Source organism: Notamacropus eugenii, chromosome 4 (assembly GCF_028372415.1).
Source record: "Notamacropus eugenii isolate mMacEug1 chromosome 4, mMacEug1.pri_v2, whole genome shotgun sequence".
Classification (NCBI taxonomy): Eukaryota; Metazoa; Chordata; class Mammalia; order Diprotodontia; family Macropodidae; genus Notamacropus; species Notamacropus eugenii.
The window spans coordinates 54593703-54610454 of record NC_092875.1 but is presented as its reverse complement, the minus strand read 5'-3'; the positions used below and the strand labels follow the sequence as shown (position 1 = coordinate 54610454).

Here is a 16752-nt window from a genome sequence, read left to right as displayed (position 1 = left end):
CCCTGCCCAAGATGGTTATAGGTTATATAGTCACATAATATTTCTAACTCACTTTTTCAGCTTCTCTTATACTATTCCTCTCCATGCTCTATGTAGCTCCTGCTACCTTTTCCTATCTCTTTATTATTCCCTCCTCTCCCTAAATGGCTGAAATAACCACTTCCTTTCTATCTGCCCACCCTCCCTCCACTTTCTGCCATCTTCATCTGTTCTAGTACTTTCCTTCCTTCAAGGCTCAATTTAGAGGCGCCGTCTTGAAGCCGTGCCTGACTCCTCCCTCCCACCTCCACAGAACCCCCTCCACTCCCCTGACTGCCAAGTGCAAATGATCTCTTGGTTCTCAAATTTCCCGTAGCGCTAGGTTTGGCTCTCCTGGGCTCTATCACACTCTCTTTCCATCGGTTCTTGGTGTATTTGTAACACCCTCCCAGACTGTCTGACTTGATACCCCTTGAGAGTGGGTACCATGTGATGCTGGTTTTCTCAGCCCTGAGCCTCCTCCTTGCACTCAGCAGGTGCTCAATCAATGTTTATTGAACTGACCTGGAAAGGACCGAGGGATCATCTAGTTGAGTCCTCTCATCTTCCAGTTAGGGAAATTGAGGCCAAGGGAGTGAAAGGGACCTTACACATAAATGAGCTTCTATGCTCTTTTAAACACAGTTCTGAAATGGAAAGGGCTGATGAATTACTTATAAGCTGTAATACTGATGCTGGCAATCAGGCCTCGATTTGAGAAAACCCACTAGACAACAACACTACCTCCATCTGCCCTTGCCACTCCCCCCCTTCCCTCCCCAGTCAACTAAACAAGCCAGCTCACCTGAGGGCAGGTTATTCAATTTACAGAAAACTAGGTTGAGGAGATGGGGGAATAGCTGAGTTCCTCCACCTATTACACTGAAAATAGGTATTCAATTTCCAGCAAGTTGACAAGAAAAATTCCTGGCAACTATATAGTGTATTGGAAAGAATTCTAGATGGCAGGGTCAGGAGCCCCTAGTAAGTCCTGGCTTTGTCCTTTACTCAACACCCCCTCTAGTCCTAGTCTTTGTAGGAAAGAACCAAAATGTTGATTTGACCAAATGACTGGTCTCTAGGCCCTCCCCTCTCTAACATTCTGTGTCCTTATAAGCCTCCTAGCTCTGATATCTTGTGTTCTAGGGGACCTCCTAGCTCTAACATTCTATGTTCTAAGGGCCCCTCCAGCTCTGACATTCCCTGTTCGAAGGGTCCTCCCAGCCCTGACATTCAGTGTCCTAAGGACCCTCCTCCCAGCCCTGATATCCTGTGTTCTAAGGACCCTCCCAGCTCTGGTATTGGATAATATAAGTTCCCTTCTACCTCTGAGATTCTCTCCTTTTCCCTCCCCTTCCCTAAAGTCAGGGAAAGCCCCTTTTCTTACACTGAACGCACTTGCATGATATCCTGCCTTTCATCCCCCATCTCCTCTTGCCTATGTCCTAACATTTCCATAGTGATAATGTCTCCTATTAATATAGCACTTTGAGGTCTGCAAAGCATTTTATATCTATATCTACATATATATCTCCTCTTACTGTATTCTCACAACTCTGTAAGGTAGGTATTATGATTAGTAATTATTATCATCATTTCACAAAAGAAGAAACTGAGGCTGAGAAAGGTCAGATGTTTAATCCGGTCTCAGATGCTGACCAGTTGGGTGACCCTGGGCAAGTCTTCACCCTGTCTGCCTCAGTTTCCTTATTTGTCAAATGAGCTGGAGAAGGAAATGGCCCATCTGCTCCAGTATCTCTGCCCAGAAAATCCCAAATGGAATCATGACTGAAATGACTCAGAAACAACCTAGCTTGTAACTATCTCCAGTGGAGTCTGAAGCCAGAGCTCACTTCTTCTGAGGAATGTGTGTAGTTGGGACCAATGCTAATGCCCCCTTCTCTCACCTTCTCCTAAAAGAGAGACCATGAGATGAGGGCAGAGGGCAGACAGCTGAGGCCACTCACCAACAAAGGCATCCAGCAGACGGTGGCGACGACCATGATGCCCAGCAGCTGCACCATCATCTCCACCTCACTGTCTCGAGGCCTTTGGCACGCCGCCTCTTGGTCATGGTAGACACGGCACAGGGTGACCACACTGATGGTGTTGAAGATGAAGGAGAGGACCACAGAGAAGGCACCCAGCAGTGCAAAGAGTAGACCAAAGGTCACATCACCCACTTGGGATCCCAGAGTCAAGAAGCACCAGGAGCCAGGGTACTGGATTGTGTATCGACCCAGGCCGATGACAGGTAGGAGACCCAGGCCAAAGGAGGCTGCCCACACTAGTCCCACAGTGGCCCAGGCCCGGCTCTGGGATGCAGCTGCTGGGCGTGAAAAAGGCTGGTTGATACCCACGAAGCGCTCGGCTGCCATGGCAGCGCCCAGTAGGAGTGGGCTCAGGCCAAAGAAAACCATGACTACACCCATGAATCTACATAGGTGGCAACCAGGGTCGGTGCCAGCCCAGTCAAAGAGTGTGGCATGTTGAGAGACCACCACAGAGCCGGTTACAAACAGCCCCAGAAAGTCAGTGAGAACCAAGCCACAGAGGAAGGTAAGAAAGGAGGAGCGAGCCCGGTAGCTGTTCATCCTTCGGGCACCAGCCAACACCGCCAAGGCCAACAGGTTAGAGGCCAGGCCCACCAGACAGAAGGTGGCAGCAAACCAGGGGGAAGCAATGAGCCGCCGTTCCTCTTGGCTAATGTTCATTGGCCGGGAACAGGGCAGTAGTGTGGAGGCACTGGTGTTTTGGAAGGTTGGCATTAGGCATGAGGCCACCTCCCCTGTCAGGCACATGGCAAAAGCAGGGCTCACAGCCCCATTCCCTGGTCAAACCTCTGGAAAAGATGTGTGGCTGTGGGATGGCTTCTGTTTAGCACACTGGTGTCCACTCCGAGGGTGCCCCTGGGGGGTAAAGACAGAAATGTCACTTATAATGGAATGGTAGAATCTTTGAGTCAGCCAGAAAGGAAATTACAATAGGGAAGCTCAGTGCTGGGAAGGGGCCTTAGCCCAGAGGACAGCAGTCAGTCAATAAGACATTTAACTGTATGCCATGCTCTGTGTCAGGAATACAAAAATGGCAGAAATATGATGCCTGCTCTCAGGGAGTTCACACTCTAATAAGGGAGATAGCATGCAAATAACTAGCGTACATGCAAAATAAATACAATGCAACGGAAAGTAATTCAGAGGGAGACACTGGGGGTAGGATAGAGAGAGGGGACTGGGAAAAGTTTCCTGTGGAAAGTGGGATTTGAGTTAAGTCTTTAAGTGAGCCAGGGAAAGCTGGGAAGTAGAGGTGAGGAGGGAGATCCTGGGGGACAGCCAGTGAGTGCAAAAGCATGGAGATGGGAGATGGAGAGTCCTATGCAGAGAACAGCTAGTGGACCAGAGAGGTTATGCTGTAGAGAACATGGAAGGGAGTAAAGTTTAAGAAGACTTTTAAATTGTCAAATTGGAGAGCCTAGAACAGCGAAAGTCAGAGGTGGGAGGGCCCTGCCTTAGAGATCAGCTAATTATTTTACAGAGGGAAAATAAGTTCAGATAGGGGACACCATCTATTGAACTCACCTGGTAAGTCAGGGGCCAAGCTGTCTTGTCTGAACCCTTGCAGAGGGTGGTAGGGTTGGGGCTGAGGGGTATTTATACGGCAAAGGCAGTGTGGGGACCAGAAGCCCAGGATTTTCTTCTAAACCCACTTCTGCTTTAATAATAATAATAAAGAGTCATGATGATAAAAACTCCTGATCCTGAGGGAGGAGATTCATTAAGCACCGACTGTATGCCAGGCACTAGACTAGGCACTTTACAAATATCACCACATTTGATCTTCATAACAATCCTGTGAGGGAGGTGCTATTATTATCCCCATTTTACAGGTGAGGAAACTGAGGCAGATGTTAGGTGACTTGCCCAAGGTCACACAGCTAGTGTCTGAGGCTGGATTTGAATTCAGGGCCACCTGACTCCAGGTCCAGCCTATCTACTGCATGGGGGGGAGGGCAGCTAGGTGGTGCAGTGGAAAGAGCACCAGTTCAGGAGTCAGGAGGACCTGAGTTCAAATGTCACCTCAGACACTTGATACTCACTAGTTTGTGTGACCTTGGGCAAGTCACTTAACTCCAATTGCCTCATCCTGGGTCATCTCCAGTCATCCTGATGAATATCTGGTCACTGGATTCAGATGGTTCTGGAGGAGAAGTGAGGCTGGTCACCTGCACAGCTCTCCCTCACTCAAAACAAAGTCAAGTTCAAGTCATGTCATTATTTCTCTGATGGCATGGTCTTCTTTGGCAACAAAGGACGAATACACATGATCCGCTACACCACTTAGTGCTTTTTAGGGTTTGTCAAGTGCCTAATGCAATCCTGGGAAATACATACTTTTCAGAGAGGGAAGGTAACTTGGCCATGCCAGCCCCCTGAGTCCAAGCCCAGCTCTCTTTCCACAATATTCCTCCTTCCACAGAACTGGGGCTGCATCCCTCTCTGGGTCCTTGCCTCAGCCTCCCTGGGATGAAGCATCCCACATTTCTCATTAGTTCCCTGAGTCTGTCCCCTTCTCTGTTCATGGAGTTGTTCCTAGGTCACCCTGGTATACTGGGTCCTGGGTTGTTGGGGGTGAAGAAGATGGCACAGCCCCTCCTGTCTGCCCTTGGGAAACTCATAATCTGATTGGGGAAATGAACACCTCTCATGTGTGGCACAGAAGATGCATCCTATGATCCCATGCTGTCATGTGTGCACCATGGGTCACACAGTCAGGGCTATCCAAGATTCAAGGAAGGATGATTGGGGTGGCTAAGAAAGGCTTCTTGGAGGAGGAGGGGCTTCAGCTTAGGCTGAAGGCTAAAAAATCAGAGAGGAGGGAGATCTCTGGGCTTAGGGGTAGGGATGGAACTGGATTGGGAAAGGACATTAACAAGGATCTGGAGATTTAGTAGGGACAGAGGGGAGGGGGAGACAGTGAGCAGGGGGAGATAGAATTGGAGAGATTACCAGGGCCAGACCCTGGATCGGGGTAGGAGCTGAAGATCTGATGGGGTGGAGACAGGAAACCATGGCAGATTCTTAAGTGGGGAGCAGTGTGATCAGATCAGTGCCCCAGATGGCCAGGTGAGTTTGGCCCTCAGCACTGGAACCTTATGATCTTCTCCTCCAACTCTGGCCTTTCCCCATCATTGTAATTGGGTCCCTGGCTGGGTCAACCCTCAACTGGCAGTTGTCTGCCTCTTATCTCCTCTAATAAATTATCCAGTGGAGAATCAACTCCTGGGACCAAGTTTCTCAATTTTCCCTGCTCCCTGGGCTCCTGGCCAAAGCCTCAGAGAGCTCCTCCCTTCTTTCCCAAGGCTCCCCACCCTTCTCCTTGTTTGTATGGTAACAGAGCCACTCTCTAGCTTGGCCACATTTATCCTCAGACATTGATGCAGCTCTCTGGGTGTGGCCTGAATTCATCAGGGCTTGCTTGTTTCTGCCACTGACCAGGAGGGACACTGTTCTCCCCTTCTGAAGAGTTAGAACTCCCTCCCCCAGGTACTGAGACAGCAGCGCATGTTTCTTGAACATAGCATCCCCTTTCCATCTCCTCAATACATACACTTTTTGCCTCCCTGGGGCTCCAAATGCCAGGTTTAGTAGGGGATAGTAGGTTGACCAGCTGCTGGACTCCAGAAGAAAGGGGGTAAATTCAGATCCCTTGGGAAGACTTAGCCCAGAAAGGGGAGCAAGAACCTTCCCCCAGCTGTGGCTTTTCTCATCGAAGGTGCCTCATATCCATCCTCCCTCCATCTGAGTCTTAGCCCATTTCCTTCTGCCTGGACTACCACAGAGGAAGGAGAAGAGGGTCCTCCTTCTCTAGACTTGCTTAGTTATTTTCCTCTTATATAAAGGGCCAGCTCTGATAAGGACCCTCCCTCCCTAGCTAAGAGGCTTTCAAAAGGTCCCCACTGTATGCAGCAAAAAGTCCAGATCCTCAGCCTAACATTCCGTGCTCTGGGCCCACCTCCTCTTTACAGCTTTCTCCCCTTTAGTTAGTCTGGTCTCCCTTTCCCCATGCTTTGCATGAAGAATTGCAGAACGCCTGTCAGTCAACCAGCCAGTCTCTGTGAAAACAAAGAATGTGCCTGCCTTCAAGGAGATCACAGTCTAATAGGGGAGACAAAGGGCAAACAACTATGAACACACAAGAAGGTAAATTGGGAGTAACTCAAAGGAAGACTCTGAAATTGCAGAACACGGGAAAAAGTTTCTAGCAGACGGTGGGATGTAGTAGCTGAGACCTGAAGGAAGCCAGGGAAGCCAGGAGGCAGAGATGTGGACAGAGACAGAGGTCCAGGTGGGGAGTGAGGGGGGACGGCCAGCGAAAGTGGACAGAATTGGGAGATAAGGAGTATTTTATTGAGGAGAAGCAAGGAAGATAGGGTCATTGTATGGCAGAGTACATTTTAAGTATATGAAGCAGACTGGAAAGGTGGGAAGGAGCTGCTTATGAAGTGCTTTGAAAGCCAAATAGGTTTTTCTATTTGATTCTGGAGGTAAGAGAGCTTGAAAGGTCATTAGAAATACCTAATTAAAACCTGTCCTTTTACAGATGAGGAAACAGAGGCTCACAAAATAGAAGTGACTTGCCTAAGGTCACACAGCTGTTGGACCCAGTGGTCTTTCTAACATGCCTCCAGCTTCTCTTGCCAGGCTCATTTCTCCCTCTGTGCCAATATCCCATTTTCAATGAAAGGCAGAGGAGGCAGAAAATGAGGGGCTAGGGAGCGTGGCTTTCATTTCTGGCAAAATCACAGGTCATATTAAAAGGGCAATTATTGAACCTCTAGAAAAAGGAAGAGCTGATTACAAAGAGCTGTCATAGGTTCACTAGAACTGCTAGTTCTTTTTCCTGTTTTCAAGGAGGTCATTTGACTGGTGGGTCACAGTAATTCTGTTCATGTAAGTTAACCTGCATTTCAGCTTCTCGTGTTGTTTTTGTGGATAGTTTAAGGTGATGTGGGCTAGATGGTTAGTTAGGTGGGCTCAGAACTAGCTAAATGGCTGGAACCAAGGAGAGGTCATTGAGAGCTCAATGCCAACTTAGAAAGAGGTCTCCAGTGGAGTGGCTTAGGGATCTCTCTTCTCGACCCTGTAATTAACCTTTTTATCTGTGGTTTGGATAAAGACATGACCAGCACACTTATCAAACGTCATGATTCAAAGGGTCAAGATCCAAAATTAACCTAACAGGCTAGCATATTAGGTTGAATTTAATAAGATAAAGTTAAATAGGGATAAAGGGGAAATTTTATACTTGGGGTGTTGTGACTACATAGCAGTTGGCTTGGAAAACATCAAAGGGTTGCAATGGATTGTAAGTTCAATACCCTCAAAAGCTAACACGTTAAGTTCCATTGAGAGAGACTGTGTCCAGGACAAGGGAGGTAATGGGTTGAATGGGCTGTATTCTGATTAGACCACATTTGGAGTATGTATCCTGTCTTGGGAATCACATTTTAAGAAGGATATGGATAAGCTAGAGAGGGTTTGGAAAAGGAGAGCAAGGGTATTGAGATAATGCCACTTGGGGATACGATGAAGGAACTGAAGATGTTTAGCCTGAAAAGAAAGAAGCATTGAATGGGTGGTTGGGGATAGGAGAGTGCAGCATCATTGTTCTTTTTTCAAATATTTGACAGTTGTCAGGTAAAAGATGGATTAGGCTTGTTTTGCTTGGCATCAGAGGGCAGAAATAGGAACAATGGGTGGAAGCTACTGAGGGGCCGATAAAGGTTTGACATTAGGAAAAACTTCTTTTAAATCAAGACCATCTCAGAAGAGAATTGGCTACCCTAGAATTTTCAAGGAAAGACTAAATCGTCACTTGTCGGGAATGTTGTAGAGGGGAACTCTTGCTCAGGAATGTGCTGGACTTAACCTTGGAGGTCCCTTATTACTCAGATTTCATGATTCTGTGATTCTCCCCCCTCCACCCCATCCTTCAGCTGCTTTGTTCAGAAGAGCTTTCCGACTCCTGCTATCAGCCCCCCTCACCAATCAGGACCTTCCTTGTGACCTGTCTGGAGCCAGATGTTAGGGCTAAGTTTGGGAACCAAGGCTAAGGATTCTGGGGTCAGGGTTAAGATAGGTCTGTCTGGCCAGGCCTAGGCAGAGGTGATACTGGGTTCCAGAGTCTTGGCTGTTCCCATCACTGCCCAGACCAAGGTCTATGAGCTGGGTCAGGAAAAGGCTCCTACCAAGAGTCTTTGATACTGATATAGTGGAAAGAGAGAGAGGAGGAAACGGCAGTGTGTGTCCCCAAAGGGATGAAGCCAACCTCTTCCCAGCAACAGTTGAATCCCATTAACTGCTGTTAACACACACACACACGCACACACACACACACACCCCTCCCCCAGGACTGCACAATACCCCTTCCATCCAGTCCTAGCCCCTCTCACCTTGATGGAAAACAGAGCAAAGGATAGAGGACAGAGAGAGGGACAGACACATGGATCCTAAGGGGTAAGACTAGCAGCTAAGGCTCAGGTCTCTTTCCCTGCTTCAAACAAAAACGCTTATCTTTTCATAACCACATACAATTTACGAAGCATTTTCCCCACAATGACCTTATGACATCAGCATTGGAAAGATCAATAATCCCTATTTTTTAAAAAGATGGGTCACCTCATGTCACCCAGGTTGGAGGTTCAGGGGTTACTCACTGGCCTCATCCCACTACTGATCACCATGGGAGCTTTAACCAGCTCAGTTTCCAACATAGTTATTTTGCCCCTCTTTAGGCAACCTGAAAGCCTTCCTTCTCCCACGGAGGTCACCAAATTAATGCAGAGCGTAATGTGGACATTCTTGCAGCTCTAAACTCCTGAGCTCTAGAGATCCACCAGCTTCAGCTTCCCCAGTAGCTCAGATGACAGGTATGTATACCATAGATCCCCATTCTCATTTGACACATGAGGAAAACAGGTTTAAGAGAAGGTAAATGACTTGTCTAAGGTCATGCAGCGAATGTGTTTCAAAACTAGAGACTGTTTCTTGTTTTCAAATTCAGTGCTCTTTTCACTAGACTATGGTCTAGTAAACTAACTTAATTTGGACTGTATTCCTCAGGTTCTTAAAACCTGACCCACCTTGGGCAAGAGGGATTGTGTGTGTGTGTGTGTATAGGGAGTTTGTGACTGTTGCTGTGGGAGGTTGCACCCCCTCCCCCCCAACATATGCCCTTCTCAAGGATGTGGGTTCTGAGGCCAATACCCTCCTGACACAAGATGAGAGAGTCCTTTCTACACACATCTGATCTTTTCCCTAACTCTGTCACTCTCAAAGCCGTCCTATTTTGAGCCTCTAGCTCTGTTCCTCAAACTCTATGACCCCTCCATTTGTGTTACATTCTGGGCTTAAGGCCACAGATAAGCTGGAGAATGTTCAGAGGAAAGAATTCAAAATGGGTGAAGAGCCTCGAGTTCATGTCATATCAAGACTATTTGTAGAAATTAAGGAAGTCGGGAAATCATGGTGACCGGGTCACCACAAACTTCTCTTATTTGATCCTAACTAGGCCCTAACTCCAGCAAGGCACTATCCTTTTATTCTCCCTCCCCTCCTAAATAGATTCTTTGTCCCACTCACCATCAAAGCTATCTCAGACCTTCTCTTCTATTTTTAAGCCTCCAGAAGTACCTCCCCCCCATCCTTCTTCTGAGAACCTCTCCTCATACTTGAAAGAAAAAATGAGACCATTCACCAGGGAGCTTCCTTCATTTCACATTCTCCTGATAGCTCTTCACACTATCTCTTCTTTTACTCCCCTCTCTTTTGAAGAATGGCCCTTCTCCTTGGAGGCAGCAAGGTGGCTCAGTAGATAGAACTCTGGGCTTGGAGTCAGGAAGACCTGAATTCAAATTTGGCCTCAGACACTCACTAGGTGTGCATGTGTCACTTAACCTCTGTTTGCTTTAATCCAGGGGAGAAGGAGATGTCAAATTATTCCAGTATCGTTGCCCTCATTTGAGGTCACAGAGTTCTTCATGACTGCATAACAATCAACCTTTTCCTTGCCAAGACCAATATCATTACACGGACCTTTGATCTCATCCCATTTCATCTTCTCTACCAGATTGCTTCTGCTATCATCCCCTTCTCTCTAATCTCCAATACTTTCTTGTCTACTGGCTCCTTCCTGGCTGCCTACAAACATGCTGGTCTCTCCCATTCTTAAAACCAAAACCAGAGCCAAAGTTCCTTACTAGAGTCTACCATTCTTGCTATTTATCCCACATTTTTCTATATGAGGACTTTCTTAGTCTCTTTCTCTCCCCCAGTAACTAGTGATTTTCCCAATGAGATTACTTTCCATTTTCTTAGTATGTGCTGTCTAGTTAATTGTGTATCGCATACCACAATAGAATTTTTTTTTTTTGCCTTTCTTTGTATCCCCAGTTCTGAGCAGTGCCCAGTACATAGTAAATTCTAAATAAATGCTTATTGTCTGACTGGTTATTATCTTATATCTCTCCTCCCCTTCACAGTGAAGATCCTCGAAAAACCTATTTACACATGGCACTTTCATTTCCTATTCTCTCATTCTCTTCTAAGCTTTCTACAAAATTGAATCAAATTTCATTGTTCAACTGAAACTTCTCTTTCCATTTTACCAGTGATTTCTTAAAGTCGAATGGCCTTTTCTCAGTCCTCAGACTTCTCTGCACCATGTGATGCTGTTGACCTCTTCCTGTATACTCTTTCCTCTCTGGGTTTTCATGACCCTGATCTTTCTTGGTTTTCTCCTACATATCTGACTGCACCTTCTCAGTTTCCTTGGCTGGAACCTTATCTATGTTATGTCCACTAACTGTGGCTCTGTCTTGAGACCTCTTCCTTTCTCTCTCTACGTCAAGGTTTCTGAACTTAGGATCTCTGAAATTTAAAAAAAAAATATTTTGATAATGGTATTCCAAAATTTCCTTTGAATCTTATGTATTTTGTCTTATGCATTTCTGAAAAGGGTGAGACTACCAACGGGGTTCAGGACACATAAAAGAGTGAGAACCCCTACTGTCTTGTGATCTCATAAACTCCCTGGGTTCTCTTTTCATTTCTCTGCAGCTGACTCCCAGATCTATATATCCAGTCTTCCTCTGTTTTCTGAGCTCTAGTACCACATCACCAACTGCCTAGCAGATATTTTGAATGGGAGATCAGATGCAACATGTCCGCAAATAGATCTCATTATCATGTGCCTTCACCCCAACCCACCACTCTTCCCCACTTCCTATTATATGGCTTTCCTGAGGTCTCTTCCAGACTGAGTTCTGTGATCTTAGGATCCTATGATCTTCCCAGTCCCCCAGGTTCCCAGCCTTGAAGTCATGATCATCCCCTCACTCTCACCCTAGATATCCAATCAGTTGCCAAGTTTTGTCATTTCTATCTCAACAACATCTCTCATATATCCCCTTTTCTTTTCACCCATCATAGCTTGGGTGTGCTGGTAAATGTTTAACAATGGACTTTTCACTTAACACACTTTTAAATTTAATCTCCATTTGGCTCCACATCCCTGGTTTGGGCCCTCATCACATCTTGCCTGGATTTGTAGCAAGCTTGTCACCACTCCGATCCATCCTCTCTTCTGGTGGCAAAGTGAATTTTCTAAAAAAAAGATCTGATAATATATCCCACCTCTAATTATATTGAAATAAAGTTATAAAAATATATTTTAAAAATATCACAGGCATCAGGTTAAAAATCTGGGTATAAAGATGAAAAGAATCTAGCAATTATGTGATGCTTTAAAGGTTGCCATGCTCTTTACAAATATCATTTTATTCTTTCAACAGCCTTGAGAAGTAGGTATTATTATTAGCCCCACTTTACAGCTGAGGAAACAGAGGCAGACAGAGGTAAAATGACGTCTAGCGTGTCACAGCTAATGAGGTGGAATTTGAATTCAGGTCTTCCTGACTCCAGGTCTAGCTCTCTATCCATTGCACCACCTCGCTGCCAGTAAAAAGGGAAAAGGGCCCAGAACAGAGGCTTGGGGCTCCCCCGAAGTTAGTGGGCATGAAATAGATAAAGATCCAGCAAGGGAAACTGCAGAGGAACAGGCAGACATGCCATGAAGATGCAGAAAGAAAAGAGTATCTAGGAGAAGAAAGTGATCAATACATTCTAGTGGCTCTCTACTGCCTCCAGGTCCGAGATAAAACCTTCTATGTTCTTCATAGTCTGACCCCTTCCTTTCTTGCCAGAGTTTTAACGTGGGTCCCCTCCATATTGCCCTTCTGCTGTCTGTTTCCAATGCCTGGAAAAGCTCTATTTCCTCAGTTCTAACGCTTAGACTTCCCGGCTTCCTTATGACTTAACTCAAGTGCCCACCTTCTGCCTTTCCCAGTTTCCCCAGTACTGGTGTATCCCCTCAAAGTTTGCCTTGTTTCCATTTTGTACGTATCATGTAAATAAATACTCCTCATTTCTGTGCTGTTCCCTCTGACCCACTCAGCCTGCTTCTTAAAGGTAGGAGCTGCTTTCACTTTTCTTGACTACAGAATGCTGATAGGTATCTGTTTTATGGGGAAGGATTAGTCTCAAGCTGTTTGGTTCCCGAGGGCAGGACCAGGAGTAGAAGTTTCAAAAGAGGTTGATTGTTGTTGGATGGAAGAACTTTCTAATTAGCTCTAATTAGTCCTAATTAGAGCTCTACCAAAATAGAATGGGCCGCCTCCAGTGATAGTGGATTTCCCTCCTTGGAGGTCTTCAACTAAAGGCTCAGTACCTTTTTGTCAGTGTATGGTAGAGGGGATTCTCTGGGAACTACAGCAACTCATATTTACAGAGCACCAACTAGATAAAAGACACTGTGCTAAGCACTTTACAAATATTATTTCAATTAATCCCCAAAGCAGCTCTGGGGAGTAGGTGCTATTATTACTATCCTTATTTTACAGATGAGGAAACTGAGGCAAACAGAAGTTAGGGGGACTTGCTTAGGGTCACACAACTACTGTATGTATGAGGCTGGATTTGCACTTAGGTTTTCCTGATTTCAGGTCTAGTGCTTTCCATTTCTCCCTCTAGTATGAGTTGGGCTAAATAGCGGCTGGTCCTTTCTAAAGAGAAGATTCTATATTTCTGTTGACTCTCTGTCTCCCCTAGAGTGTGACTGCCCCCAAGGGGCAGGCTCAAGTCTAGCCCTTTTGAGTATCCCACAGATGATGATGTCTCTGAAGGTAAGGCCCACATCTGCCCCATTTCTACTGCCCCAGAGACATTGACTTTTGAGAGGATATGTCCCAGGACTGTCTCTCCCTCTCTCTCTGTCTCTGTGTCTCTGTCTCTGTCTCTGTCTCTGTCTCTGTCTCTGTCTCTGTCTCTGCTCTCTCTCTCTCTCTCTCTCTCTCTCTCTCTCTCTCTCTCTCTCTCTCTCTCTCTCTCTCTCTCTCACACACACACACACACACACACACACACACACACTTTAGCTCTACAGGATTCAGGGACTTTTCTCTTTGCTAAGATATATGGAAAGCAGATGACCTTACTTCAATGGTCTAGGGGCTAACAAAAATTCACTCAATAATCAGGATAATTTGGTTTTTGTTCTTTCCTGTACAAGCCTTAAAGTGTTTAATCTTGTGTGTGTGTGTGTGTGTGCACACATGTGTATGGATAGAGGTATAGACTATATAAACACACACATATACACAAAAGACAGGTATACTAATGTACAGACACTCTTGTTGGTAAATAGAGAAACACACAAGACAGACAAACACTGATACAAACTCACACAAACTCTGGTCAGAGACCAGCTGGCCTGTGACTTAGGCTGGGCTGAGAACTTGAACTGGGCGTTCTTGGGCATCCCTAGCTAGTGGTTTTAAGTTCTCTGCAGGTGGTTTTGAGTTCCTGCCCCTAATTATCTAGGACGAGGGGCAGTATCGAGGTTCTGTCAATCAGAACCTATTTGCTCTGGTTTCTTTTCTCCTGCTTCCCAGGGTTTGCTTGAGAATTGAGGGGAATGGCTTGGGTGCCTTCCTTCCTTTGAGTCCCCCTCCCAAGGACCTGGGAAAGGCTTAGAGATACTCAGAGAACAAATGAGTCTAGTCCTATCTCTGTCCATGGTCCCTGCCTAGTCCTCATCCTCTCTCCCTCCATCCTAGGATTATCTGATTATTGGTAAAAAATAAAATCCTCATATATAGAGATATATAGCAGCACTTTTGTTATAGTAAAGAATTGGAAACTGGAGGGTAGGTAGATACATGCTCATTGATTGAGGAATAAACAAATGGTGGTACATGAATGCAATGGAATATTTGTTGTTGTTTAGTGTTTTAGTCATATCTAACTCTCCATGACCCCATTTGGGGTTTTATTGGCAAAGATACTGGAGTGCTTTGCCATTTCTTTCTCCAGTTCATTTTACAGATGAGGAAACTGAGGCAAACAGGATTAAATGATTTGTCCAGGGTCACACAGCTAGCGAGTGTTTGAGGCCAGATTTGATCCCAGGAGGATGATAAATGTCATGAATACAAAGAAACATAGACTTACAAGAACAGATTCAGAGGGAAGTAAGAGTAGCCAAGAAAGCAAAGATACACAGTGAAGACAAGAATGTAAATGGAAACAACCACCACCACAAAACAATCAGAAGTGACTCTTATAGAATAATTCAGGGCCCCAAAGACGAGATAAGAGAAGACACCTTCCCCTACTCCTTTGCAGAGGTGAGAGGTCCATTGGGCCACTGCTTATACTTTCAGGTTTTTTGATACATTGATAGTTTTGATGAGTTTTTTTCTTCAAAAAATACCACATGGAATGTCTCTTTGGGAGGTGGGGGAGGAGTAGAGACACAGGGTGAATTCAGATGATATAAAAACAAAAGATATTAATAAAATATATGCTTTTGAAAAATCCTAAGATCTTTGGGTCTCTCTGATTCTTTGGTGCCATTATCACCCTGAGTTTTGCTTGTTTGTTCCAGGCTGAGGGGAAAAAGAAATGTCGTCACCTTGGTCCCCAGAGATGAACCCACCCTTAATCATTCTGAATCTGGGGTCGCAGGGGATAAAGAACAAACATCTATTAAGCACCTATCTACCAGGCACTGTGCTAAATCCCTTACAAATATTATCTTATTTGATCCTCATAGCAACCCTAGGAGGTAGGTGCTATTATTATCTCTATTTTACAGTTGAGAAAACTAAGGCAAATAGAGGCTAAGTGAATTTCTGAAGGTCACATAGCTAGGGAGGATCTGAGGCGAGATTTGAACTCAGGTTTTCCTGACTATAGGCCTAATATTTTATCCACCATGCTACTTAACTACCTAGGCAGGACTTGGGGTAGAGCAGATTCAATTCTGGGTCCTATAGTCTCTGCCTGTTCAACTTTTTTTCTCTGTCTCTCTCTCTGTCCCTTTCTCTCTCTCCTCTTTCTGTCTCTGTCTCTCTACATACACACACACACACACACACACACACACACACACACACACACACACACACACACATGCGCACGCGCGCGTATGTATTGCCCACCCCAGTTCAGTTTCTTCCTAACCAAATCTCTCCACTCAGAGTATTAGAAATAGCCAAAGAAGCCAGAACACCTAAGTTTGGTCTGGGCCTTAGCACCTTGGGCAGGTCACTAGACTTGTTTCTTGATCTCTACAATGAAGGGGTTGTATTTGTTCACTAAGAATCCTTCAACATATGAGTCTGATTCTGAGGCAGAAAGTAGGAAATTCTAGATACGGGAGGGGACTAGAGGTCTTTCCCCTCCCAAGGAGGAAACAGACCGCTAGGGCTTCTAAGGAACACTGCATATCATCAGTCAGTTTGGGAACTTGGGAACTCATGATTTTTAGAGTTCTCAGACTTCCAGCACAATCAGTGCCAGAAGGAGTGTGGGTAGAAGGCCAGGGGATCTGGACTAGGAGATTAGGATGCCAGAGTGAGAATAGAAAGGAGAAGGGGATGGATAAATGGGAGAGAGATGGTCCAGTTTAAAATCTGTAACTAATAATTTTGGGACAGAGACACAGAGGCACCCCAGGGCCAAGGGGGGATGATTAAGAGAGGAAAGGAAGCACAGGGAGCTCAGCTAGGGTGCAACTAACCAGGTGGATGAAGAGAAAATCTGCTATCTGGTAGCCTCTGATTTTAACTAATTATTCTTGCTAACTAAGGCTCAGTTGTTTCTAGTTGAAGAAACCAAGCCAACAAGCAATTAGTAAACATCAGTCATCTGGACTTATGTCTTGCCAATGCATGCCAGTCATCTTGATTTATGTCTTGCCACCAGACTTTGAAGACTCTAGAAGAGAGTGAGGTTGATGGCTTTTTGTAAATTCACAAGCAAGTCAAGATCTCACCCTGGTGATGCCATTGGTCATCTTTGAAAGCAAAGGATGAATGAAAACAACAAATATCTATTCTGTATTAGCTTAAAAATAAATAAAGTCTCATTACTGAAGGAATTTAACTCAGTTTCGGTGCCCCCTAAATTTTGGCTTTCTTGAGACAAAACCCTGGTCACCCTGTTCTAATAGCAGTTTTGATGAAGGAACAAGAGTTAGGTACTAGTTGGGTTTGGGGGTCAAGAGAGGCGAAGGGCCAAATGTGATCTCACTTTAGGGCTTTGAGCCAAAACATTAATGGAAGAGACAAAAGGGGACATGAGAAGGAGACAGGAAAAGGCTAGGAGAGGCAGG

At 45.4% G+C, this 16752-nt stretch overlaps 1 protein-coding gene across 4 annotated transcripts in view; it reads right to left on the bottom strand.

The window, feature by feature from the left end:
• The window catches only part of TBXA2R (thromboxane A2 receptor), a 32870-nt gene that overhangs the window by 4658 nt on the left and 11460 nt on the right, over positions 1–16752 (bottom strand). For 2 of the 4 annotated variants that reach the window (XM_072601050.1, XM_072601049.1), the window contains exon 2: positions 1986–2927. In XM_072601050.1, coding sequence (XP_072457151.1) covers positions 1986–2819 — 834 coding nt within the window. In that variant the 5' untranslated portion in view covers positions 2820–2927. Of the gene's footprint in view, positions 1–1985; positions 2928–3596; positions 3730–16752 lie in introns of all 4 variants that reach the window. The other 2 variants (XM_072601046.1, XM_072601048.1) reach the window with 2 other exon arrangements.